At 51.4% G+C, this 27,415-nt stretch overlaps 2 protein-coding genes across 4 annotated transcripts in view; one reads left to right on the top strand and one right to left on the bottom strand.

Moving 5' to 3' along the window:
* CCNJL (cyclin J like) overlaps positions 1–27,415 on the top strand; it is a 102,318-nt gene that overhangs the window by 40,416 nt on the left and 34,487 nt on the right. For 2 of the 3 annotated variants that reach the window (XM_059417292.1, XM_059417291.1), the window contains 3 exons: positions 9,560–9,862; positions 11,007–11,166; positions 12,618–14,756. In XM_059417292.1, coding sequence (XP_059273275.1) covers positions 9,560–9,862; positions 11,007–11,166; positions 12,618–13,041 — 887 coding nt within the window. In that variant the 3' untranslated portion in view covers positions 13,042–14,756. Of the gene's footprint in view, positions 1–9,559; positions 9,863–11,006; positions 11,167–12,617; positions 14,757–27,415 lie in introns of those variants that run through there. The other variant, XR_009407415.1, reaches the window with a different exon arrangement.
* FABP6 (fatty acid binding protein 6) lies at positions 22,009–26,627 on the bottom strand. The gene is made up of 4 exons (XM_059416548.1): positions 26,558–26,627; positions 25,210–25,385; positions 23,941–24,030; positions 22,009–22,062 (listed from the first exon to the last, which is right to left on the bottom strand). The coding sequence occupies exons 1-4, from the start codon at positions 26,622–26,624 to the stop codon at positions 22,009–22,011; spliced, it is 387 nt and encodes a 128-aa protein (XP_059272531.1). The 5' UTR covers positions 26,625–26,627.

Genomic DNA, 27,415 nt, shown 5'->3' with positions numbered 1-27,415 from the left:
GGAGACTTCCTGGGATAGCGGGGACCCCGTGACTGCGAGATGCTCTGGACTGTGGAGCCATTTATTCATTATTTAAGGAAATAAATTTGGGGGCACCCAGATGACTCAGTCATTAAGCATCTGCCTTCGGCTCAGGTCATGATCCCAGGGTCTTGTGGTCAAACCCCACATCAGGCTCTCTGCTTGGCAGGAAGCCTGCTTCTCTCTCTCCCACTCCGCCTGGTTGTGTTCCCTTTCTCACTGTCTCTCTCTGTCAAATAAATAAATAAAACCTTTTTTAAAAACTAAAAAATAAATAAATAAATCTGTATTAAGTTTCTGTGGGATGCTGTGCTGGGTGAAGGGGCGCTGTGATGTTCTTAGGAGACTCACAGGAGCCCTGCCCTCCTGGATCAGATAACCAGATTTCCAATTTTCCTCTGTCGCTGACCAGCTGGGTGGTGGGAACAATGGACTCGGTCCTTCTGAGTTCCTGATTCCAAGTGGAAGACACTCCCAGCCCCCAGGCTTACTACTGGAATGCACTGGGAGACTGGCCCTCCCCAGCGGCCAAACGCGGCGGTCCCTGTGCTCCCAGAGCTCAGACCCTGGTGCGTGCGCATTCTGCCTCTTGCTGGCCAGCTCAGTGACTGGGAATTCCTGCCCCTGTAGGGAGGACCCATCTGGGAAAGGCTGTGGGCCCTAGAGTCCCCTTTGCCTCCCTCTCTGAACCTTGGAACTTCCAGCCCCAGAGTGGAGTTCAGGGTCACAGTCCAGGGGAAAGAGGCTGGAGCCAATCTACGTCCAACACAGCTGGGCCAGTGGTATCGGCAGCCGGGGTGGGGGAGGGTTGTTGGAGGGGACCTTTTATTGAGTTTATTTTTCCCCTTTCTCAGAGCCTGTAAGAATATGGCTTGGGGCACCGGTGTGGCTCAGTCGTTAAGCATCTGCCTTTGGCTCAGGTCATGATCCCAGAGTCCTGGGATCAAACCCAGCATTGGGCTCCCTGCTCAGTGGGGAGCCTGCTTCTCCCTCTGCCACTCCCCCTTCTTGTGTTCCCTCTTTCACTGTCTCTGTCAAAAAAAAAAAAAAAAAATCTTAAAAAGAAAAAAGAAAATCTCTTGTAGCGCTGCCTACCAAATTTGGTTCATCTGTACCTTTCAGGACTTTAGAAGAAGATTGCAGATTTGGGGTGCAAAGGATGAATACCATGTTCTGTAACTTACAGAGCAGCAGCTGCTGCCATTTATGGGTGCTGTCTATGCCCGAGGCCTAGAGCCAGTCACCGTGCCCGTGCTGTCCCAAGCCTCCCTACTACCACTGTTGGCGGTCTGGGTTTCCTGATGATCACACCAGTTGTATCTGTATTATGGGGGCAAGGATGGAAAACTGGCACCTGAGCCTGAACTTAGGAGACTTTTAGGGAGGGCATTCCCAACCTGTTTTCAGTCAGGGCCTTCTTCAAAACCTGGGCTCTCTCTGGTCACAGAATTCTCTGCTTTCATTAAATATTCTCAGCTCACATTAAATATTCTAAGCTCACATTAAATATTTGCCCCTTCTGGTGGCCACTTCTTTGCCCTCATAGGAAGGAAGAATCTGTGGAAGAAAGAACTAACAGCCAAAAGGTCTGCATTCAGCTTGGTCCTGCCCGGGAACTCATGGGCCTGTCCTTCTACCCCTGGGTACCGGGGAAAGCTTCCCCTTGGGCTTCTGCTACCTCTACTGCCCAGCCCTTCCCAGTCACCTCCGAAGCTGTTGGGCCCACCCAGAGGGCCAGGTGAGACTGGGAAGCCTCTGGAGTGGTTCTTTATCCCTTAACGTTAGCACCCTACAGAGTAGGACAGAGGGCTTCTGAGGGGTGTGGGATAGCCATGGGGGTCTCATTTCCTAACACGATTTTGTTCTCGTTCTCAGATGACAAGGTGGGGGGGCTTTAAAATAGGAGAGTGGCCCTTCTTGGGGAATAGTAGCTTTGCCTGTTTTTAAAAGCATGCAGTTTAGGGTGTCAGGGTGCTTCAGTCCCTTACGCGTTTGAATCTTGATCTCAGCTCAGGTCTTGATCTCAGGGTCGTGAGTTCAAGCCCTCCTTTGGGCTCCATGCTAGGTGTGAAGCCTATTTTTAAAAATATTTTTAGGGGCACCTGGGTGGCTCGGTTGTTGAGGGTCTGCCTTTGGCTCAAGTCGTGGTCCTGGGATCCTGCCCCACGTGGGGCTCCCTACTAGGCGGGGAGCCCGCTGCTCCAAACTCTACCCTCCCCTGCTTGTCTGCACTCTCTCTGTCAAATAAATAAAATCTTTTTAAAAAAAAAAAAAGAGAGAGAGAGAGAGAAGAACTGCATTTCTTTAGGTAGGAAGGGGGTCCAGCTGTTTAAAACCTGGTTCTCCTTAGCCAAGAACTGACCTCAGATTGGAACCTAGGTCTAGCTCCTAATTGAGTCTGTAGACAGGCATCCTTTTTTTTTTTTTTTTTTTTAATCTTATTTATTTGACACAGAGAGAGAGATCACAAGTAGGCAGAGAGGCAGGCAGAGGGGAAGGGGGAAGCAGAGAGCCTGATGGAGAGCTGGAGCCCAATGCAGGCAGGGCTCAATACCAGGATCATGACCCGAGCCAAAGGCAGAGGCTTATCCCATTGAGCCATCCAGCATCTTGCTGGACCTGAAGGACTGACTGGGGCGGGACGGGGGGTTCACAGGGAGCAGTGTGTAAAGCCACCTGCTTAGTCATGGATGAGCAGCCCTATGCCTGGATATCACAGATGGCGCCCCACTGACGTTTTACAGAATTCTACTCTGCACGTGCACTGTTTCATATTGGAATTTTTCTAAAGGGCGTCGAAATGTTGATGATTGTTGGAGGTAGGTAACATCTTCTTGGGGGTTCATTATAACATTTCTCTCTTTTTGGTATATTTAAAATTTTCCAAAATAAAACATTCTTTCAGCTATTAAAAATACTGTGTCTCTTGGCCCTCATTCAGAAAAGTCAGGAATTCTGTTTGCCCAGCTTGAGGCTTGTTTGCTAGGACCTTGGGTGGAAGAAGAAAAGCCAGGCTTTGGAGGAGTCAGTTCATAGAGACAGAAAATAGAATGGTGGTTACCAGGGGAGGGGGGAGCAGGGACAGTGAGTTACTGTTTCATGGGGATACAGTTTCAGTTTTGCAAGATGAAAGGCGTTCTGGTGATTGGTTGCACAACAGTGTGAATGTCCGGAAGACTGCTGAACTGTGATGGTTAAAATGGTAAATTTTATGTTATGTGCATTTTAACACAACAAGCAAAAATGCTATTAAAAAAAAAAAGGGATGGGACGCCTGGGTGGTTCATTCAGTTAAGCCACTGCCTTCCGCTTAGGTCATGATCCCAGAGTCCTGGGATCAAGTCCCATGTCGGGCTCCTTGCTCAGCAGGGAGCCTGCTTCTCTCTCTGCCTCTGCCTTCTTGTGCCCGGCCCACTCTATCTCTTTGACAAATAAATAAAACAAAATCTTTTTTTAAAAAGGGGGGGGGCATGAAAAGCTGGCCTGTGAGGGTCCCTTTGGAGGCTTGCTGAATTGACAGCTGTCTTGCCTCTGTGGTTGATTAGGCCACTTGGCTAGACTCACTGTGGTCAGCACGGTAATTGTGTGACCTGCGTGGACTGGCTGCGGCCTTCCAGGTTGTGCACCAGCCCCCGGAGAAGCGGGAGGAACCGTCAGCCAGGTGTGCAGAGGGCTCTCAACAGCATTCTTCACAGGTTCCGCTGCGCTGAGGGCTCACGTGCTTCTCTGCCTGAGCTCCAGACCCAGAGTGAGTGCTTAGGGAATTTTAGGATTTAAAAAAAAAAGAAGTCTTTAAAAGTATGTCGATAAGGTTCCCCCTGCTCAAATTTGGGTGGTGTGACCATCCAAAAAGAAAAATGTAGATGGGGCGTCTGGGTGGCTCAGTCATCAGGCATCTGCCTTCAGCTTGGGTCATGATCCCAGAGTCCTGGGATTGAGCTCGGGCCTGTATCAGGCTACCTCTCGCACTCCCCGTGCCTGTTTTCCCTCTCTCTGTCCAATAAATAAACAGATAAAATCTTTTTTTTTTTTAAAAAGAAAGAAAGTAAAATGTAGATAGAGTGATAGAATTGTTAAAAATTCTTTTTCGGGGGTATTGGGGTGGCTCAGTCCTTAAGCTTCTGCCTTCTGCTCAGGTCATGATCCCAGGCTTCCTTCCCCGGGGAGATGTGCTTCTCCCTCTCCTACTCTACCCGCTTGTGTTTCCTCTCTCGCTCACTCTCTGTCAAATAAATAAAATCTTTTGTTAAAAAATACTTTTTCAACTCCAATGTAATTATTTGTTCAGGAAAGACTCATTTGTGAATGCCAAAGCATTGAGTTAGGTTGTTGGAGGACAGGATATTCACGGAGTCTGATGGTGCCACCTCACAGATTCCTTACTAATTTCACAGGAAAATGGTACCTTTAAAATGGAGAGATCTGGTGTCCCCACCACCTTAACCAAGTGATCTAATGTGGCATCGCTATTGCTGGGACAAACTGACATGATGTAACTCCTGATGGGATCCGGTAAGAAGCGACAGAACATGGCCTCTGTAGTTTCCTTACCCAACCTGTTGGGTGCTGAGGAGACAGTCCAGAATATGGGGCGTAATTTTTCTTTTTTCTTTCTTTTTTTTTTAAGTAAGCTCTAGGCCCGACGCGGAGCTTGAACTCAACCCTGGGGTCAAGACTTGCGTGCTCCACCACTGAGCCAGGCAGGCATCCCCAGAACGTGGACATTTGAGAAGAAAATGGGTGCAGATTCACCCAGAGTCAGTGCCATGAAGAGCAAAGCATGGAACTAAACAGATGTAACAGGCACCATGTGTGAGCCTTGTCGAATCTGGATCCAGAAAAACAAAAAGTTCCAAAAGGCATTTTGGGGACTGTTGGGGGAAAGTCAGATGTGGATCGAGTATGAGAAAATGCTGTTGCAGAGGCACCTGGCTACTCAGCCAGGAGCCTGCAACTCTCGGTGGAGGATGGTGCGTTTCAGCTCCCTGTTGGGTGTGGGGCCTACTTCAAAAAAAAAAAAAAAAAGAGAGAGAAAGGAAAGAAAATGTTACTGCATTAATGCTGATGTTTGTAGGGTTGGTTATGTAGGAAAATGACGTCAGGCATGGATGCTGTCCAGGGGTGGCATGTCACGTCTGCAGCTTGGCTAGAAATGGTCCCTCCCGCAAAACCAGTGTGTGTGTACACACACACACACACACACACACCCCTCAAATGTGACTCAGAGTCAGCACTTGGTAAATCTGGCTAAAGGGCCATTTGTGTTCATTGTTAACATCATTTCATCTTTCCTGTGGATTTGAACGTTTTCCAAATACAACGCACGTTGAAGGAGTCATAGTCTGTGAGTGTGTGGCTCTGATCTGACTTGGAAAGACTCAGACGTTTGTCCCTCACACATCCCGTGGGACCTGCCTGAAGAGTTCCAGGCATTTGGTGTCAATGCATTTTGTCGATAAGGAGCAAGCGGCTGAGTGGCCGCGCTCGGTGGCCGAGGCACCCGGGACAAAGGGCTGGCGCGCTCTTGCGCTCTCGTCGTGGGAGGAGGGGAGGCAGTGTCCGCCAGGCACGTGCGGCACCAGGAAACTCATAAAATCTTTTCTGGCCACGAACTGTCTCCTGTTGGGGAGTAGCTGCTCAGCTGGGGTCTGCCGGCCAGCCGCGAAGAGCAGGAACTACGAGGTCACTGCTAGATGTGCAGCGAAGTTCTCTGAGCTTTTGCTCTGACAAATGTCAGGTCCAGAGCAAACTCACTGAGGATTCAGACCCCGCTCTGCCTGGCCCTGGCCTGCAGCAGCTTCTCCAGCCTGGGGAGCAGGTGAATTCAGATGCCTTAGTAATCCATGGCCCCTTCCACTGGAGGGTAATCCTTTAGGGCCTGGTGACGAGGGAAAAGGCAGAGCTCTGAAAGGTTTGAAAAGCTCTGAGGGCAGGCAGGAAACTAATCTCATTGAGCACAGCTGCCGGTCAGAGCAGATTGCTGGGCGAGGGTCTTAGCACCACCCCCAGGTTGATACACGCTTTTGCTGGGGCTATGACCTTCACGGTGCCACCCTCTGCTCTGGGGAAGAAATGAGTCCCTGTATCCCCTGAGTGACTGTGAACAGAGTTGGCTTAGTTCAGCACAAGGTTCAGGGAAAACATCACAATTTTGCAAAAATATTTTCTCTTTCTTTTTAAATTGCACAAAGATAGGCTCATTGGAGAAAAAAATTAGGGGATGCAGGTAATCTGAGAGAATCAGAGGACAATTAAGATGGCCTAAAATTCAGCTATTAAGAGAATACCATTCATCCTTTCAACGAATATTCATGGGGCAGTTACTACCAGGCAGTGTGCTGGGACCTGGGGGCAAACTGCAGATGGGTCACACGAGATTCTTGTCCTCAAGGGCTTCAACCTATTTAATGACCTATTGGTTAGGTGCTAGTCATTAATATTACTAGTTGATACTAAGTAGTCTGAGCATGAGAAGTGCCTTGATGACATCCGGTGGCCTCGGAACCGGAGAACGCATGATAGGGTGAGTGAGGGGTGAGTACTCCCAGCTGGAGGAAGGGTCCCCTGCTTAGGGAGGGTGTAGGGGGCTGTAGGAGGCTGGCAAGGCCTCGTCAGCCAGGCCCCGCCCCAGCGGCTCTTGCCCCTTGGGCAGCATTGACCTTGCTGTTCCTGCTTGAGTTGCCCTTGTGTGCAGGACAGGGGAAGGTGTGCGCCCTGAAGGTGGCACCCCGCCAGGCTTGGGTCCTGACGTTAGAGCTCCGGAAGGAGAAGGTCCGGGCTTGTGGTCAGCTGTGGAGGGGCCACTCTGCCGTCTCTGCTCCTGCCCGGCAGAAACCAGGCTTTGTGTCACACCGTCTTTGCCTGCGTAGTGGCCTCCTTACGGCTCTCTGAGAAGACATAGATGCTTGCTTCCCAGAGGCCGTGTTTCATTTCTCAGGGACATTTTTTGAGGTCTGCCTGAGATGTGCATTATATCTGCTGTAAGGCAGCCTGAAGTGGTTCCTCGCTTCTCTCTCCTGAGAAGGGTGGAAATCTGATGGGAACTGGGTCACGAGGAGCTCACTGTGGTGCACAGGTGTGTAGATGGTTTGTCGTGCTTTTAATCGGCGCAGACAGACGCGTGCTTTCTGAGCTCAGCAGGCTGCCCCGTCTCTCCTGACACTCACTCAGCTGTTCTGTCTGCAGTCAGCTTGGGCTCAGAGGCCACAGGCGACCACGCTGAGGCCAGGCTCGGGAGTCACTGTGTTGTGAGGGTCAGGTGGGACGGGGACTGTGGTCAGGGAAGGCTTCCAAGGGGCAGGGATGTGGGTGAAGGACAGGGAGAGAGGTTGGCAGAGCGAAGAGGGGAAGGGGAAGAGTGCCCCAGGCAGGGGGCTGTGTAGATGAAGGCTGGTGGGCCACCGGGGTTGGGGGTGGGGGGTGCTTCAGAGAAGGGCACGGACGGAGCCACAGCCAGGTGTGTGTGGTTTCTGCAGGGCCGGATGGGTTAAGGCTGGGAGGCCCGTGGCGGCCCCACCTGCAGAGCCTCCCACCGTGCAGGCCGCCCCTGGAGCTCCCCGCCCCTGCAGAGTGCCAGGATTGCTGTGTAAACACCTCGGTTCCCTTGACCCTGGAATGGGGTCGCTGAGGCTCGTGTTTAATGTGTGTTTGTGTCTAGCCCCATGCGGCTCTGTTTCATGCCGTTTGTTTCCAGGACCTTCCGGTATTTATTCATGGTTCCTTCGGTTCCTTCAGTACCTTCTGAGCTGTGTGACGTGCCTGTGTGGGGGGGTTTCACATCTTTTTGCCGCTGCCATTTGATAGGAATATATCGCAGTTATCTGTTCCTGCCAAACAGATTGTGCCCACACTCGGCGATCTACACAGCAGTGATGTGGGTTGCATGCCTGGCGTTTCCTCTGCCATTTTCATCCGCGCTCATTCATCCAGCCCCGGAGGGACGTGGCTGGAAGGGCTCATTTGTGTGTCTGAGAGGTGGTACTGGCTGTTGCCTGGGTACCTCTGTTCTCCTCGTGGTCTCCCCACCTCCAGCAGGCTAGACCTGCACTCCCAGCATGGCACTCCAAGGGAGGAAGGAGGAAGTCCATAATGTCACACCCACACCCATTTTCTCTAAGATATAATTGACATTTAACGTTGTATTAGTCTAGTATATGTGCCGCTGAAGCGAGCACATCGTTGTATTATTACACAGTTATTATTACACAGTTTCACGCGTGTAAAAACCAGTTGATCTATGTATGTATTGTGCAGTGATCCCCAAAGTAAGTTTAGTTAACATCTGTCACCTCACATACAGTTTTTTTTCTAGTGATGAGAATTTTTTTAAAAAAGATTTTACTTATTTGAGAGAGAGAACATGTGCGAGAGAGCACAAGCCCCGGGAGCAGCAGAGGGAGAGGGGAAAGCAGGCCTTCCCACCGAGCAGGGAGCCTGATGCGGGGCTCCGTCCCAGGACCCTGAGATCATGATCTGACCTGAAGGCAGAGGCTTACCTGACTGAGCCACCCAGGTGCCCCTGGAAGTTTTTGCCTTTGGAACACCTTCACAAGTTTCCCCCACCCCTGCCTCTGGTAATCACCAGTCTCTTCTTTGTGTTTATGGTCTAGCTGTTTGAGATTCCACATATAAGTGAGATCATACATTATTTGTCTTTCTCTTCCTGGTTTCTTTCACTTAGCGTAATACCCTCAAGGTTTATCCGTGTTGTTGCAAATGGCAGGATTTCCTTCTTCATAAGGCTGAATATTATTCTGTTGTATATAAAGACCAAATCTTTACCTGCTTATCTGTCAGTGGACACTTGGGTCATTTCCCTGTCATGGCTATTGTAGTCCGTGCTGCAGTGAAGGTGGGGGTATGGATAACTTCAAGATAATGTTCCCTTTTTGCCTTTCCTCCCTTTCTTGTCTTCTCCCACATTCCCCACCTACCCATCTTTCCTAGGCTCACCTCCGAAGCAAACCGTTTCTGAGGGAATCCAAGCTAAAAACCTGTTGACAGGGCTTAAACCCAGGGCTGAGGGGATGGGGAGCCATTGTTGGGCTTTTCTACATGGGGGGGGGGGGGCAGGGTCAGATTTGTAAGGTCATTCTGACTCTGGCTGTCTGACCCCTGACCTGAGATTGAACTAGTGAGGGCCAGACGGGATTGGAGAGAGGGCTCCGTTATTTCCCAGGCCCTCGCTACTGTCGCTAATGGCCACTGAGCACCTCCTGTGTTCCACGTGCTGGCCTGAACATGTGGTGTGCACATCCTCATTGTCCCTGACAAGCTTTATGAGGTTTAGTTTCCATTTTACAGAGGAGGCAGCCGAGGCACGGAAAGGGTGAGACACCTGGGCACGATCACGCAGCTGGAAGTGATGGCTTGGGGAGCCAAGCCCTAGTGTGTCAGATCCAGAATCTGTGTTCTTGGTCCCTTGGCAGTAGGTAGCTTTCTGTCCTCCATGCCTGCACTGTCCAGGCACTTGAAGGTGGGTCTTTACCTCTTGGGGCAGGCAAGTGCCGTCTTCCAGTAACCTCTGCTTCTCTCGCAGGTAAGTTTGAGGATAGGGAAGACCACGTCCCCAAGCTGGAGCAGATAAACAGTACAAGGGTCCTGAGCGGCCAGAACTTCACCCTCACCAAGAAGGAGCTGCTCAACACGGAGCTGCTGCTCCTGGAGGCCTTCAGTTGGAACCTCTGCCTGCCCACGCCTGCCCATTTTCTGGACTACTACCTCCTGGCCTCCGTCAGCCAGAAGGATCAACACTGCCACAGCTGGCCTGCCACCTGCCCCCACAAGACCAAAGAGTGCCTCAAGGAGTACGCCCACTATTTCCTAGAGGTCACCCTGCAAGGTGAGGCCCGACGGCCAGACCTGTTCCCCTTTCCCAACCACACAGAGGCATGTCCACGCACGGAGTCCTTACTGAGGAGAGCCCATCCACCCAGAACTCTCCTACTTCACAGGGGTCCACAAGGGGTGGGCAGTGGGTCTTCCAGCATTACTGATACTGTGTAACGATAAATAGCAGCTTGGATACCGGCGGCTGGCACCCTACTGATGTACTGATCACCTGCTAATTTTTCTTATGATCATTAGGTCTTAGGTCATTCCAGAAGAGCTGTCATTGTACAGGTAGGGTGGGGGAGGGGTAAGTTTTAGTAATAATGTTTAACAATAAAGTTACCCTGTTTGGGGACATTATTTGAATTGACTCGTCCCACTGTCTTAAAATCCAAGTATCTTGGTATCTTAAAATACCAGGTCAGAAATACTGTTGATACAACCACCCCCGATAACCCGCCCCAAACCAAAATGGTTCCGAGTAACAAGATCAACAATTAGGATATCAAGCATTAGTGGAGCATATACTGTGAACCAGGCCACTTATTTTAGTGCTTTGGGTTATATGATGTCATTGGAATTTCCCAGTGACTCCGCATGAAAATCACTCTGTTATTCTTGTTTTACAAATCTGTTTCCTCCACGGGTGCTCAAGAGGTGAAGTAACTTACCCAAGGTCATTGCTAAGACTTGAATTGAAGGAGTCTGGCTCTGTGCCGGCTCCTGTCACCGTAATGCCACCTGCTTGACTCTGACTTTAACAGGCCGATGCCGAAGTTGTCAGAAATGATAAGCAGTATAAGAACGAGGACACACTCATCCCCAGTGTCCTTCGTGAAAATCCTGGGCCTCTGAGGAGTTGGCCTTTGCACATGAGAAGGGCCGGCTTCCCCGTGGTGCCAGACATGTTAGTAGGACACTAAGATTCATTTCATGCCGTATCCGTGTACCAAAACAGCTCATGGATTCCTTACATACGTGTAGTTTTGATTGGCCAGTCATAGGTCCGTCGAGCTGAGGGGGGAGAAGGTTCCTCACCTTTAGTTCTGAGTATCAGATGCTTATGGCTGTTCACTCATTCAGCAGGTTTTTATTGAGGCCCTGGGAGCCCAGAGCGAGGTTCTGTGGTGCTGACGGCCATGGTTCTCTTTCAGATCATATTTTCTACAAATTCCCGCCCTCTGTGGTTGCTGCGGCCTGCATTGGGGCTGCCAGGATCTGCCTTCAGCTTTCTCCCTACTGGACCAGAGACCTACAGAGGATCTCAAATTACACCCTAGAACATCTGAGCACGTGCATTGAAATCCTCCTGGTGTAAGTTCCACCCCCTGATCTTTCCGTGTTTCTGGAACTTCCAGGCACTTGCCCTCGAGACCCATGTTACACAGTTTCTCAGAGTCAGAGGATTGTGGTGGCTCCCCTAGGCAGTGTCTCCCGTAAAGTGAGCCATGGTGACAACTGATAGAATTGAGGTTTGCAGAGGTGAACCTTCCTGTTTTGGGTAGCTCTGGGTTTGCAATGTTAAGGTCAAGGGGTGGGGGAAAAGAGAAACTGTGTGTGCATACCCTTCTGAGTGTCTGGGCTGTGTGCTCTGAGCCCCGGTACATCAGTCAGCCTTATGGATGGTTACACTGAATGATTACACTCGTGATAAGCTACTTTCCTTAGACGTGGCCACAAAGCTGACCTCTTAGCCAGCTAAGCTCAGAGGGGCTTAACATAAGAGGCCTCAGTGGGAATACTGGGGAGGACATACTGGGTGTATCAGAGAAGGTGCGTAAGGGCAGCATAGATCCATCGCTATGAAACTGGTATTGAAGGAGGAAGCGTTCAGTGGTGACCTCAGGGAGGAGACAGAGAGAACTGAGAAGTCCCCTGAGCTGCACCCCTTTCCTCTTTCGCCCAACAGGTGGCAGCATTTGCTAGATGCTGGCCCCACTCACCAAGGGGCCAGGCCCCCTCCCCCACCCAGAGCTGCCTCCCAGCCTCCTGGTGAAGGAAGCTTTGCTGGTAGCTGGCTGCCTTTGTGTTGTTCTTCCAAGCCGTCCACCCTGCTCCCTGGACCTTGTTTTAAAATCTGTGTTTATCGAAGGTGCTCAGAGCCAGAGCATATCTTCTGGTCTGAATGCAGATAGGTGCCCCCAGATTTGCAGCCACCAGCCCTGCCTCTTCACCATGGTGGTGGCTTCTGGGATGCCCAGCTTCTCAGATCCGAGGCCTCCCTGTGCTCCAGTCTTAACCTGAATCTCTGTTAGATTAATGGAATTGTTATTTCAAGAAGTTTTATGGGAAGCTTTTTTTAAAGATGGAAATAAACCTGTTGATCCCCTTTTCAGAAGGTGAAACGTAGGCCCCAAGGGTGGCTGGCTTGAGATCTGTTCGGGGGTGCCTCGAAGGCAGAGGTTTTTCTCATCAGCTGCCGGGCTATCCCTCCTGGAGCTTGCGCTCAGCAAGGGGCCGGATGGTAACCCGGAATTTATCATCTGGGGGGTTGACTGCTGAGATGGGCCAGTGTAGTAGCTTAGAGGACAGCGAGGCTAGTCTCCAGGGGCCAGAAGGGGTTTCTGTAGGAAGCAGATCCGGGCTTGGTCTGAGGTCTGAGTTTTGTCAGAGAAGAGCGGTGACGGCCCTGCGGGCAGTGAGCATGGGCTGGGCGCGGCCGTGGGGTCACAGCACACAGATCTCGAATTCCACTTAGGGGCTCACTCAGGGGTCTGCTGCTATGGCTTTTGACCTCAGGTCTCACCCAGGTCCTCTCCTTTCAGAGCTTATGACAACGTCTTCAAGGACGCTGTCGCAGTCAAGAGCCAGGCCTTGGCAGTGGTGCCCAGCACAGCCCCTGCCCCCACCCAAGTGCTGTTCCAGCCGCCCGCCTACCCCAGCCTCAGCCAGCCAGCGACGCCGGGCCTGGCCTCGTTCCAGACCCCCGTGCAGGACCTCTGCTTGGCCTATCGGGACTCGCTGCAGGCTCACCGCTCCGGGAGTCTGCTCTCTGGGGGATCCGGCTCATCCCTCCACACCCTGTACCCCACCCTCCAGCCCCTGGATGTGTGCCCTGTGTCCCTCCCCGCGCCCCTCCGCGTGCAGATGGCCATCACAGCCGAGCCCAGGCACTGCCTCACCACCAGCTACGGAAGCAGCTACTTCAGCGGAAGCCACGCGTTCCCCACAGGCTGTTTCGACAGATAGGGCACCTTTGGTCCCCACAGGGAGGCCTTGGAAACTCACCTGGGCAGAGGAAGAGGACACGGTTCAGGGGAGCTCAGCTGAGTGAGGCAACGGGGAAGCCGTCCCCACAGAGCCTCGCTGACTTCGAACACAGAGGGTTCATGTTCTTTTTAATGAAAGCCAACAAAAGAGCAAAATAGTCAATGCCATCCCTCCCCCGAGTGAATTCCTCTGGAAAACGTCTTCCACATGTGCAGCTGGGGTGCAGGGGGACGGCTCAGCCACAGTCCTCTGGAGGAGGGACCCGGTGGAGTGAGAAAGACCTGGTAAGAGGCCAGGAGACTGGACACCGGTCAGTCCACGAGCATGTCTGGTGTCTGGCATCAAAGACTTTATTCCTTGCCGGCATCGGTGACACTGAACAAGGAGGGACTGCCTGACGTGTTCTCAGGACCCCCGGCAGATGCCGAATTTGGTGCTCTTTCCCTGGCTCCGTACAGAGGAGCCTGCGTGTGTTTTTGCCTGAGCGTCTGCCTTCTAAGGCACGGTGGGTGGTTGTCTTGCTTTTGTTGTTAAATCTAAAACCTTATTTGGCTTTTTAGATATTTCACCCGCTGCTGCTTCCCGAAGTGACTTAGCTTTCTGTTCAGTAAGATATCTTGTTTACATACTGTATCAGGGATTTTATGATACTTGAAAATTCCTTAGGAGAAGAAAAAGGTAGATTGCCACACTGCCTGTCGCATGCAAGCTGTAGGTTCGAACCCAGCTTATAACAGCAGAAAATGCGTTTTCAGAAGCTTGTGGTTGGGGAAAGCCAGTTTCCAGGCTCTCACTTCCAGAAGATTCCACGTCTTGGATGCTGTGTTCACCTGTAGAACTTCAACAACCACCCAGAGGAAAAAAGTGATTGAAGGGTAGACAAGGGTTTACCACTAACAACCCCCACCTCCCTCCACCATGGGCTTAATGGTGCACGAGGTTAAACCCAGCCGTGGCTTTGAGTTTGGCTAATAGGGAAGGATAAAAATGTGGAATATTTGCTTCATGCCAGCTGACTTGGGGAGTGGGCTCGTGCATGGGTATATGTCACAACCACTGAAAGGCAAGCGATTGGTTGGATCGAAAGCCAGTATTTGGGTCCCTGCCGCAATTGGGCTCTCAGGAAGACTCCTGTAACCGTGTGCAATATGTTTCTATTCTGACTCATGGCTTGTGCTCATTGTTTTGTTTGTTTGTGTTTTTGTTTTTTTTTGGTTGGTTTGGGGTCAGGGGGACACAGTGTTCACCCATCAGAACTGGGGTGCAAAGAACCACAGAAGCAGTTTTTGTTTGTTTGTTTGAAGAAGAACCCATCTCGGTTTTCTTGGCTTCCGAGCCAGTCCAGGAGACTGGCTCAGGGCCTGCCAGGGAGGCAGCTACATGCTGCTGAGTTGGATCCGAAGGTGATTTCCAGAGCGAGTGGAAGCTTCCACGTAGAAGCAGAATAAGAAGAGGTGACATGGATAAGGGCGCTGCTGCCCCTTTGTCACTCGAGTGTGGGATAACTACACGTTCGTTTGTTGCTTTTCTCTTTTTCGTTTGCCAACCTCCTTCTATTTATGTGAAACTGGTTTGGATTCCAAGTTAATATGTCCATCTGTTCTGGGACTGGGGCTTGTGAGGGGCCCCCCAGTAGAGCTCCCAGCCAGCCCAGCAGCAGAAGAAGGCATCCTGCAATAAACATGTCACCTGCTCTTGGTCTCTGTTCTCTTCCTGCCCTTGTCCTCTCTGCCAGCCCCCGGGGGTGTCTTCCCTCCTGCTGGGAAGTTGACGGGGGGTCAGGGGGATGGGGTAGGTGTGGGCTACATGAGACTGCCCGCCTTGGAGCTCGGTGCTGCCCCCCGAGTTGGAGCTGGGCCTCCTTGGGGACACCCATGGCGGAAGTTAAGGTTGGACACCCCAGCTCTACCAGTACTGGTCACAGTTCTCTCTCCACAGAAACGGAACCTGTGATATATGTAGCCAGAGGGATGCGTTGTAAGGAATTGGCTCACCCAGATGGAGCTGACAGGTCAGGAACTGTGGAGGACAGGCCAGGAGGCTGGGGTCCAAAATGTGTGGGGCAAGCCAGAAACTCAAGACTTCTGCCACAGTCTCTGGGGGAGAACTCCTTCAGGGGACCTGTTTTTGCTCTACAGCCCTCACCTGACAGCATAAGCACACACACACACCCGCCATGCGCACACACGGAGAGTAGTCTCCCGTACTTAAGACTTACTGATCGGAAGGGTCTCAGTCACATCTACAAAATGCCTTCCCAGCAACACCTGGACTGGGGTTTGACTAAACGGCCACGCACCGCAGCCTGGCCAGGCCACCACGTACAACTCACCACAGCCACTTGCTGGCTGTCGGGAGGCAGCTGCCTCCACAGCCCTGAGCCTCCATCTTCTCACCTTTTGAAGTGGGGGTGATAACACTCCCCCCAGAGGGTTCTCCTGAGGATTAAGCGACGTAATGCATGTTGGAACCAAACATGAAGTCCCCTTCAGGATGCACCATTGTTTTATATGCCAGTAAGAAGAATTAAAGGAAAACCTGCCAAGTAGACCAGGGCACCGTGTTTAAGATACTGCTGATGAAACACTGCTGTCAGGAGGGTTACAAAGTAAAAATTTATGTACCATAGAGTCGATGATGGAATTTGCTGTCAACCCTTCTAGGGATGCGGTGTAAGCGTGGCGCTGAGTGGTTCTCACAAAGCACGGATGCCTTCAGTGAGGATGGGAGTTGTGGGGAGATACATGTTCAGGGCATGAGGCTGAGGTCCAGCCCCCATAGCTGTTTGGGAACCACGCGTGTTGACAGGGCAGGGCAGGGCTGGGGATAGGATTCCCTACCTGCTGTGTGCAGGCCAGGCGAGGCAGGAGGCTCTAGGTTTTGGGAATTCGACAATAAGGCAAGTCATGGCTCTACCAAGAGCACCCACTTCACTATCCCTCTGTCTTTAGGCCTCAGTTTCTCCACCAGTTACTTTAGAGCTGGTTGAGTAGTGTGGTTTTGGGCTCAAGAAGGGGACTGAGCCATAGAGGTCCTGGGCTCCTGCCCGCCTTTGCCCCGAGGGATCCTCTTGTACTTCTTCCACCCATGGGCCGTCCGTGTTGGATTTGATTCGTGCCCATGCTGGGCAGTAGTTCGGAAAGCTTGAAAAAGCGCAGAGATGCATTGAAGGCCCCTCCGGGGCTGACCTGGTTCATTCCAGAGATTTTCAAACCCGAGCAACCTGCACACTGGCATGGGGCATTCTCCAAGAGGAGTGGGGTCTGGAGATCTGCATTTCTAGCTGGCTTCCAGGTGACTCAGACTCGTGTTTTCTCTGACATTCCAGCGGAGGACTTCACACAGGGCCTGCTTTCTGGCCCAAAAGACAGAGGAAGGAAACCGCATGCCTGTCTGAATTTCTGAGCCGCCTGAGCTCTTGACGTAGACCTTCTTCCATCCTTGTTTGTTCTATGCAGTTCTATGCAGTTCTTTCTTTGTTCTATGCAGTATTTCTTTTGCCAAGCCGTGTGGAGGCTTGGGACATGCAGATGCATTTTCCAAGGAGAACCTGCTTCCCTTTAGGTTTAACATCGTAAATGCCTGGATTTGCGTTGGGGTCAAGGTTCCACTTCCTCATGCCTTTTGAGTTCAAACTCCGCCCCCCGCCTCCTGTTCTGCCACCAGCATGCTCCTCTCCCTTCATCCTTTCCATCCGTGATTCTCAGCAGGGCCCATTCTTGGCCTCCTGGAGGACGTTTGGCAATGTCTGGAGATGTTCTGGGTCATCACTAGTGGGGTGGAGGGTGGCAGGCATATAGCGGGTAGAGACCAGGGACCCTGCTGAACATCCTACAGCCCAGGATGGCCCCCACAAAAAAGAACAGTCGAGCCCAAAGTAACAGCAGTAGAGAGGTTAAGAAGCCTCAGCATGTGTTACCTCCCAAAGAGGTCTGTAAGAACCCTAGTCACTCGTTACTCTTATTTTCTTCATAGCTGTTAAAGCCATCTGAAATGATCTTGTTAGTTGGCTTACTTGGTTTGATGGTGGTGCCCTCAGCTACCTTCCCCCAGTAGAACATGAAGGATATTACCACCAGCTGACGGTGGCATGAATCATAGGTGTTAGCATTTATTGAGCATTTACTGTGTACAAAGTGCAATGCTAAGGAATTTGCTCCTCTTGTTGATAATCATCCTAGTAACGCTACAAGGTAGGAACTATTATTAGCCGTATTTTACAGATCAGAGAATGGGGGCACGGAGAAGTTATTTGCAGTGAGGAAGGCAGGAGTCACAGTTCACACCCTGGCAGTTTGAATCTGTTCTGCCGCCTTGTAGTACCTCATTCGAGGGCTTTGGATGAGTAAAAGGCTCTGTAACGGTCCCAGCTCACCACTGCACTCACCTGGTGGGGAAGATATGACAGGATAAGGGATATGGGTTCATAAAAGAAAAGGGTTGCCAGCCGTTTGTTCTCCTGATGGACGACGTGGCAGGCAAGCTCAGCAACAGAAATACAGAAATGGCTTCTTGCACATCTGCCCTAGGCTAACGTGATTTATGGCTCCAGCTGTCTTCCCCCAGCAGGCTTTGATCTGGGAGGGTCCCCGAACCCCATGTGAAGGTGGAGAGCTGGGACCAGGCTGGGCCTTTCCCAGAGCATCCCCTGGGAGGAACCCTGCCTCTGGACTGGCTCTGCCCATCCCTGGCACCACATGCCTAGGAAAGAATCTTACCAGCCCTCATTCACTTCATTCTCGGTTTCTCAGGGAAAACCTCTGTGACTTGAATTTCCGCAGAAAGGCCATAGCATTTCGCAGGAGTCTCAAGTCCAGATGCCTACCAGGACCAGGCAGGAAACACAGTGAGTCCAGCTGAGTGACCGACACAGCATGATGCAGTGGGTACTGCGGTGAAACTAGCGTCTCCCTAGAGGATGTGGCTTCTACTCTGCTCTGGTCAGTTAGTACCTTTCAGGGACATAAGCTCCACATTGCTGAACCATCAGAGTTCCAGAGCCACTGGAATCTGTACTTTCTAGGAAACCTACTAATTTTTCATTTAATTTAAAATTAAATTTTAAAAATTCTTAACACAATAGAAGACCAGTAAAATACATTGTAAGTTAGAATAGTTCTTTGGCTGGAAGTGTGAAACTTCTAGTATATAGGTGAGAGCATTGGGCCTCAGAGGTGGAAGGTCGAGTTTGTCTGATCTTAACTAGATGACCTTGAAAAAAGCCACCACTCTGCTCTCTGTCTCCCCATTTCTAAGGTGGGAAGGCTATCAGCTTGGGCTTATGGTAACTAAGCATGGAATGTACAGTATCATTATTCAACAGTGAGCTCTATGAGATAGAGTGTAAATAATTGGGCCTCTCCCTTCTTTGGGAACTCAGGTGAGTTTCTGAGCTTCACTTCGGACCCAGCTCCAGCTTCTAAGGAAGAACTCGAGTGGTCTGGCTTCTGCTGGGCCAGCTCTGACCAGTATTTCAGGCTGCTGCCCTGGATGGACACAATGGGCAGGATACACAGGAAGTCATGCTTTCTGCAAACATGGGAGGCTTGGGACCCAGAAGAGTCTCCAAAGTCCTTTGTGGCTGGGGAGCACTGCACAGGGACAGTTCTCTAGTCTCCATCCTTAAGGGTACAGTTCAGGAGGACTGGCGTAGGGCCCAGCGGTCCTTTTAAGAGGACCCTCAGGAGATGCTCGGGCACAGCCAAGTTTGGACACTTTTTCTGCTCTAAATACTCTGGCCCTACCTGTTCCCATTCTCCCCAGTAGAACTGCAAGAGAGGCCCTTAGAGCTGTTTAATGAGCGCTTACAATGTTCCAGGGCCTGTATTTGACACTTCGCTCATGCTCTCTCTCTCAAGAGCTTGTATTATTACCACCGTTTTCCAGACCAAGACACTGGGGTTCAGGAATGCTCTAGGTCTCAGTATGGGTAAGTGGTAGGAATTGGTTTCAAATTTAGAAATGCCTGTCTGAGGAACCCAAGTAGCCTCCAATGCCATGTCACCCGTAGATGACATAACACTCGGCCACCAAAACCCAATCACTTGGATCTCACTGCCCACCCTTCGCCCCGCCCCCACAACAGACACTCCCACCTTGTCCTCTTGGGGCGTCAGGTGGGTGGTGGAGCGCCACCTAGTGGTGGTCTGTGAAGATGGCTTTGAAAAGCGCCGGCTTCGCTGGATGAGCTTTCTGGGGGGGAAGCAGTTACCCACCCCGGAGTGAAAGAAATGACTCCCACGGGTCAGAATGAAAGTCACGAAGAGACTGGGATACGGGGCCCCCGAATTGAGGCCTGTGGAGTGGGGAGTCACTATAGTATCTTGGACAGTGCAGCAAAATGACGAAGCTCTTCTTTCTGGAAGCCCATGAACATGGGTTTTTACCCTAACTAAATCTTTGCAACTTCCCCATGACCCGGGAAGGAAAGGTCCTCTTGCTCCATGTTGCACACGGACAAGGTAAGACCCACAGAAAGCCAGCAGCTTGTGCCTGTGCCTGGAGTCAAGTGAAGGAAGCAGCTAACCCTCTCATCATGCTGGTTGGGAATGGCGGTGGTGATGGTGGAGGTGATGGTGGCTGGTCATGGTGGCCACAGCTAACTATTTAGTGAGCTTGTAGCATGACAGCTCTACAGGTGAGCACAATTATTATCCCCATTTTTAGATGAGGAAACCGGCTCAGAGGAATGGGTGAACTTACCCCAAGGGGCAAAGCTTCTAGGCCATGGAGGAGGGTGAAATATTTCAAAGCCTGTCAGTGTGTCCCCAGAGTCCAAGCTGTCAGTCAGCCTGAGAAAACCTCCCTGCCAAGATGCCGTCAGAGTGATGCTTTCCTCCAGCTCGCTTTATTACATCTACCACCTACCCCCCGCCGCCCCTGCCCCAGAAGCTGGATTGAGAAACTGTAGCCTCCATCAGGTGGCAATACCCAAACCCACATTATTCTCAGAGACACTTGCTGTCATGTGACCGTGGGCAATTGTCTTCCCCTCTCTGAGCTGCTGTTTCCGTACCTGTGAAATAGAGTTTAAACTAGTTGAGCTCTGAGGTCCTGCTTTTCTATGCGTGTGTCACTGTAACAAAACTGGCTTAAGAATTTCTCCCCTGCTAACCATTTGAATTTGTCCTTGAATCAGTCGCCAAAGGAAGAACAGTCTCTCTCCTCTCCTCTCCCTCCTCCTCCTCCTCCCTCTCCCTGCCTCCCTCTCCCCACTCCTCCCTCCCCTCCCCCCTCCTCTTCCCTGCTCTCCTATTCTCCATCCTCTCCCTTCCTCCTCCTCCCTCTTTCTCTCAATCTCTCAATTTTCAGCCTAATTATGGTTAACTCTCTGTTATTTAGAGACTTATTATCCAAGCTCATTATGAGTAATTATTCAGTCTGGAGGGGAAACAGCAACACTGCTAGTTTAATTTAATGCTTACCTAGTTCACTTAATTAGCAATAAGTCTTGGCAAAACGATGGAATGCACAGGTACTGGCTTGGTGGGGGCTGGGGGGAGGCTGAGTGCTGTTCTTGGGAAGATAAACAAGTTTCAGGGCAGAATGTGGGAGGAGGCAGGAGGGAGCTGCCAGTAAGCTGGGCCATGTCACCAAGGATGGCCTGTGACAGTGAAAGGCTGTTCATGACAGAGGCTGGTAGCACTTATGAGGCACCTGCTGTGTGCTAAACCTTGTGCAAGGCACTAGCAAACCTAATTTCTAAGGCCCCATATCTAGGACTTGGACAATCGAGATAATTTCTCATAGCGGGTACATTCTCTTTTCAGTAGCCTTGCAGTAATTTTGATTTCACCAAGGACAGTGTGGCTTACTTGATGCTGCTTTTCCTGTTACATCTGTCTTCACTTAGGGAGGCCTCAGGCTCGGGGCTTTAACGGGATGTAGCTGTTGTCCAGTTTTGGCCTTTTTTGATAGTTTTCATCAGTTTGTGGAAAATGATGTTAAAATGTAGAAGTGATGTAAAGTTTCTATTGTAGCAAAAATAAGTGAATTGTCATACAGAAAAATATAGGGTAAGAAGTCAAGGAGGGGTCCTTGGGGGTCTAAGGAGGAAGGAGAATGGGAAAAGGACCATTCAGTGCTCTGGGTTAGGGATTCTCTGGTCAGGGCACAAGCCGCCCTTCCCCCCACCGTGCCCACTCCCATGCCCTGGACAGACAAAATCAAGCAGGGATGACCCAAAGCCTTCCTCAGAATCCTGGACTCAGCTCTAGGAACCCAGCAGGAGGTCAGACCACCTTCAGACCACCTTCCCCAGCCAGCTGAAGCCCCTCACAGTGTGTCCCAGGCACCGCTGTCCAAACTAGGACATCCCAGGTCCTTCTTGTCCCTCTTGGCACTCCCATGGCCCCCTTGCCATCTAATACTCTCTCGTTTCTCTTCAGTCCTTTATTGGTCCTCCTGGCCCCCTCGTGTGCCACTAGGTAAACTGAGGCCCAGAAGGATGCCTCCACAGCCAATGAACAGCAGAGCCACGGCCATGCCAGAACACCTTTCTGGCCAAGTGGTAGTGTCTTCCTCCTTCATCTGCCAGCCTTGGAGGCCAGCAGCAGGACCCTCTCCTGGAAGTGTCCCCCACCACCACCTGATACTCCTGCCCTGCGGCCCACATGAAGAGTCAGTGTGTTAAAGGAGCCCTGGGTCTCTACCCTCAGAGAAGTGGATGGCAAGGGTGCCAGGAAATGTGCCCACCCTGCTTCTTGAACAGCAGGGGGTCGGGAGTATTGCTGTCCACATTCAGGCCTTCCTCTGCCACACTGCTGAGCCCACAGGGGTCTCAGGGCCAAGGTTTGCCCTGTGTAGCCATCCTCCAGCCTTTCCCACCCTTACCCAGCTAGAAACTGCCCCACGACACCAGAAAACAAAAACAAAGACAAAGAGGTTCAGAGCAAACAGAATGTTTTCTTCTTCCAGCTTTCCTGGTGGCTTTGGGGCCCTGGCTGCTCAAGCCAGTCTCTTGCTCACACGCTCATAGGTCACACCTCCGATGGTGGAGATCTGAAAGAAGCAGCCAGAAAGAGGGAATCATTGCAGGGGTCCCTAAGTGAGACCGAACACAGCTCGGGGAAGACAGGCCTCCAGTCCCAGCCGCGAGTAGAAGTGAGCAGGTCGCACCACTTCTCTGAGCCTCAGTTTCCCAATTTGTTACACGAGCTCCTGTGTAGACTCAGCGAGGCAAAAGTGCTAAACAGATGTGAGGGCTGACGGGGCTCTTTGTATTGTAACCTTCCATCTGTCCACTGAAGTTCCACCTACTCCAGGCACTTCCCTTGTGTTACCCCATTTAATTCTCCCAACAATGCTATAGGATTGTACCCATTATAGAGGAGTGAATACTGAAGTCTGGAGGAGTCAAGTAACCCCTTTAAGATGGAGAGGCCACACTCAACTTCACCACACAGCATTTATGGGGCACCTAATCCGTGTGCATGCCTCTGCCCTTGTGCGTGCGTGTGTGTGTGTGTTCGTGACAACCCTGAACTCCGGGCACTGCTCACAGCACGCAGACTCCATAGTCAGGAGCCTCTCGGAAGCAGGAAACAGGTTTCTTCAGTTCTGGAAGATTGATCCTCGTCTTGGACACAACCTGCTTCTGGTTCTGCCGCTCTGGGTGCTCCCCACACACCTCACAAGCTGGGAGCTTTGCTTCTGGGAGTCAGAACCCACTGGCTGACATTTCATGTAACAATGTGTCCAAAGCATTTATAGATTTTCTAAGAGGTTAATTTCCATCCAGGAAAAAATGGAGAGTCACTTTTGTTCTTTTATATATATATTTTAAAATACTGTGCATCTCTTTAGTTGTAGATTTTATTTATTTGTTTGTTTGTTTGTTTGTTTAAATTAAAGGTCCACTAGCCTGGGGAGAGCTGGCAGAGAGCCTAGTCTAGAAGTCAGCCTTTGGGACCTGCCTCCACCACAAACTAGCTTTGTGGCTTTGAACAAGTTACTTGTTATCTCTGAGCCTCTGTGGCCTCTCTGTAAAAACAGAATAATGGGAGGTCATGTCTCCTCTTCGGTTTCTAGCTGGGTTTGAGATGAAGGAAAAAGAATACGAGGGAGAAAAAGAGAAGAGAAGATGGGGGAAGGGGGTGGCAAACCCCACCTCCCGCATCACTTCCCTTCTGGAGAGTCTTGGGGAGGGCAGTCTGGACCCCAGGGAGCTCTGGCCCAGGACATGTGCTCCCAAGGGGAGAATGAAGTATGGAAGAGCCTACCTTTGCTTTTAACTTCACATCCATTTCTTTCACCTAGGGAAAATTCTGGAACCCCAGGGGAAGAAACGGAAGTGAGGTGAAGGGAGAGCAGCCCCTCCAGGCTGTGTTGACAGAGCACCGGGCGTGGGAAGGGTCCAGCCACAGATGTGTGTGTTACCCCTGCCAGCATTTTTTCAAAGGTTTAATTCATTGCCAACGTTTAGTAGTCTGAAGGTTTCACAAAGAAGTGCAAAGTTCTAGCTTCTCTTAAAAAATCAGAAGATCTAGCAGGGAGGGCTTGAAGTCCCTTGGGGGAGTGGAGCAGCATGGTGGCTGCCCTTTTGGGGCTCACCCAGACTCCCCCCTTGGTTTAAACTCGGAGGAGGGTCCCATGGGCTTCCACGCTTGGGCCGCTGAGGCGGCAGAGTCACTGCCAAGCGTCAGTTCCCAGCGCTGTCAGAGAAGCTAGGTGCCCTCCAGCTAACCACTCAGCTCCTAGCCCCTCAGTGCCCTCACCTGGAAGATACAGGGAAACATCCCTACCTAACAGGGTATTGTGAAGGTTGAATGAGATGATGTCCCCCGGGCACTCTAGGGGCACATGGGAAATGCCCCTAGAGCCAGGGCTGGAGGCAGAAGAATGTTCTCATCATCGTCCCAGGAACCAGCAGACACTCACCTCCACCAGCTTGTCATCCACAATCTCCGAGGTCTGGCGATAGTTGGGGAACTCCACCGTGATCTTCCCACCCTCCATGTGCACGGTGGCCTGGAAGAGAAGCATAACACGGAACCTGAACTGGCAGAGGCCCCCAGATGTGGGCCAGTCCCCTCTGGGACTGGACTTGGCTCGGAGGTGCAGGACATAGACGACACACACAAGTCCCTCAACCTCGCTGTGCCTCAGCTTTCTCACCTCTGAAATGGGGGTAGTAACGGTACCTCCTCCAGAGTTCCTAAGAAGACTAGGATTTCATAGGACATATGGGAAGTGCTTAGAACAGTGCCCCACACGTAAGGAGCACTCCTTGTTAACTGTGGAGTCGGTTAGGATCCTTATTGTTAGGATAATGATGATGTCATCTCGGATGTGGATTGCAGCATTGTCATTGTAAGCAACCTAAACAGCCATCCGAGCTCTCCACCAGTGAATAACCTCAGTGTCTATCAATGAGGGCGTGTTAAAGGAAGGGTAGCATTACCATACTGTAAGATACTGTGTGAGCATTAAAAAGAATAAGGCAAATCGATCCGTGCTGACACAGAAGGACATCCTGAGAAATTAAAATCCACAAGTGCCAGAAGATGAACTTTAGGAGCACTCATTCTGTACCGTGGTAGCCATGGCTGGGGGCGATAGAGGGGACCCAGCATCGGTGGAAGATCTGCGGGATCAGGTTGGGTTAAGAGAGGACAGTCACCTTTTACTTCTTTCTTAGTAAGATTACAGTTTCGGACCCACGAGAGTCCGATTCTAGGGCTATGCATCGGTAGGCTACGCAGGAAGGCAGCCCGAGCAAATGGTTATGGTCTCTGAAGCCAGGCTGCCTGGGCGTGAAGGTCTGCCAGCGCTGTGTGACCAGGGCCACGTGACTGAACCCCAGGGCTTAGCCTAACTCCCTCCTCTGTAAAATGGGATAGTAACTGCTGCGACTTCGTAGGATTCGCTGCATTAATGTGTGTGAAGTATTCAGCAGGTGTGTGGAATATACATTAAGTGCTTGGCAAGTGTTAGCAGTTTTTAACAGTTTTGTTAGTGTCTGTTAGAGGCCGAAGCATTAAGAACGGGGAGTGGCTAACTTGCTGAGTAACTCAAGCGCTTAAGGCTGGACGCTAGACTCGAGAACCGAGCCTCAGTTTGGGGTGGAGCCCCAGGGAACAGGTTTGAGACCAAGAAGTTAGCCAGAGGCTTAGGGAAAGAGGGAAGGGCAGCTAGTGGCTCTCTCACCTTGAACTTCTTGCCTCCCATGGTCTCCATGTCACACTCCTTGCCGATGGTGAACTTGTTGGTCATGGAGTGGCCGCCCGGGTAGTGCTGGGACCAGGTGAAGTTCTGCCCGTCCTGCTGCACCTCCGTGACAATCTTGAAGTTTCGGCCCTTTTCGATAGCATCACTGGGGAGTCCTGGACCAGGGATGAGCAGAACAGCATGTAAGAACTGCTGACAGCCTGTGGCTCTGGGGGAAGACTTTCCTCCCTGGTGCTGGCTAGCATGATGGTCAAAAGCACAAATCCCAGTTCTACCATGAACTAAGAGCTTGGATACCTTTCTGAGCCTCAGTGTTCCCATCAACAAAATGGGGGTAATAAGGTCCATTTCACAAGGCTGTTGCGAGGATGAAATTAAAGTGATTGTGTCTTGTAAAACTCCTGGCATATAATTGACAATAAATACTAGCTGCTCTTCTGACAACACTATAACACAAATAGAACAGACACTGCCACACTCCTAGGGTCTTAGATGAACGGGACCATCAAGACTGTCTTCTAACACTGGTGTTTCACAGATGAGGCAATGAAGACCCAGATCAGGAAACGGGCTTTCCAGCCTCTCCTCAGAGGCTAACAGCAGAGCCAGGTCTACCACTGAGACTGGCCCCATTGCAATTCTACATGAGGCTGTTGTAGGTGACACCAAGTCACTGTTCCTTCTGGGCCACTCCCAGTAACTGACTCAGAAGGGCTCTTGTCTCCCCGAGGCCCCAGAGCGCACGTGCCCTGCTCTCAGGGCCTCTCCCTTGGGGCCTCCCTCTGACTCTTGACAATGGCACTGCCTCGACTTAGAGAGTGCCCCAGGATTTCTGCAGGAGTGTCATGGCCACGGTCCCATGGGTTCCTCACAATGGGCGCTACAAACGGAACTGTGAAGGGGAGCAGTTTTCTAATCTCGGCCCACAGTTCCTAGCGCAGTAAGAGGCCCATGTTTGTTGAATGGCCAAATGAATGCATGGCTTGTCACACCTGGCCTCTGGGTCACCTCTTCCCCAGCACCACTCATCATCTCATTACTGGGTCCTGGGTGCTCATCATCTCTGCCCCTAACTGACAGCGTGACCTTGGGCATGTCATGCTGAGGCAGCCCATCAGGAACCCGGGCTGGCTCTCGCCTGTAGCAGGTCTTCAGTGTATGTATGAATGAAGGAGTAAACCAGTCAAGTCTGCACCTCACCAACTACTGGCTGTGTGTCCTCAGACTAGTAACTCAGCTTCTCTGGGTTGCAAGGAGTTTGGGTTGGTGGCCCCAAGCTGGCTGTGACAAACTAACCCAGGGAAGGGGTCCTCATGCCCTCACTCACCAAGGCGCTTCATGAACTCATCATAATTTTTGTCGCTCTCGAACTCGTACTTGCCACTGAAGGCCATTCTGCTGGGACAGCTGGAGGATGAGGAAGAAGGGTCGTGGTGCTGAGGGGCCCGGCACCCCAGCTTATAAATTGTCGTCACACGCTGGGGCTCGGCCCCTAAGTCACCCCACCTCTCCCTCCAGCCCTGAAGAGGAAGCAATTGCTGTTTTACAACATGGGCAGGACCTAGCCCAGCAGAGCCTTGAGGTTGTTCACCTGGGGGAGTGCTCCCTCTGCCACTCCCAGCAAGGGCGATGGCAAGGCCAGAGCTTCCGAGGTCTCAGCCACCTCTGCCCTCCCTCCCTCCCTTCATCCTTCCCCTACCTTCTAGCCATGCTCTGCACACCCCTTACTTACTTGTTCAGCCCCTCATTCATCCACCAAAGCACAGGGAGCACCTACCGCTTGCAGGACAGGCACTGAGATGACACGGATGGACGAAACATATGCCCTCACCCCAGAAACTTCCAGTCTGGTTCAGAGACAAAACACAGGACTGCGGAGGACCCTCATGCAGGCAGAATGTGACCAGTCCCTAGACAAACACCGATGTGTGGCCTGGGGCACAGGGAAGGAGCAAGCCGGCAGCTGGGGGGCGGGGAATCTTGGCTAGGAGATGGCATTTGATGCTGATCCAGAAGAAACCATAGGACTTGGATGTTTAGAGAAACAGAGGGTTGGAGAAGGTGGGAAATACAGGAGACAATACTCTAGGATGAGGGAACAGTGTGGTGGAGGTGGGAAGGGCCATGACGAAAGGAAAAATGAGTTTGACTGCAGCAAAGAGCCCTGCAAGGAGAGACAGAAGCA

This window comes from Mustela nigripes, chromosome 12 (assembly GCF_022355385.1).
Source record: "Mustela nigripes isolate SB6536 chromosome 12, MUSNIG.SB6536, whole genome shotgun sequence".
NCBI classification, from domain to species: domain Eukaryota; kingdom Metazoa; phylum Chordata; class Mammalia; order Carnivora; family Mustelidae; genus Mustela; species Mustela nigripes.
This window is presented reverse-complemented; position numbering and strand designations above follow the sequence as displayed.

Coding starts and splice junctions, on each gene's coding strand:
- FABP6 (XM_059416548.1), bottom strand. CDS start 26,624: ATGGCCTTCAGTGGCAAGTACGAGTTCGAGAGCGACAAAAATTATGAT. Junction 25,386..26,557: donor TGAGTTCATGAAGCGCCTTG/GTGAGTGAGGGC, acceptor TCCCTGGTCCAG/GACTCCCCAGTGATGCTATC. Junction 22,063..23,940: donor TGGATGACAAGCTGGTGGAG/GTGAGTGTCTGC, acceptor TGCTTCTTTCAG/ATCTCCACCATCGGAGGTGT.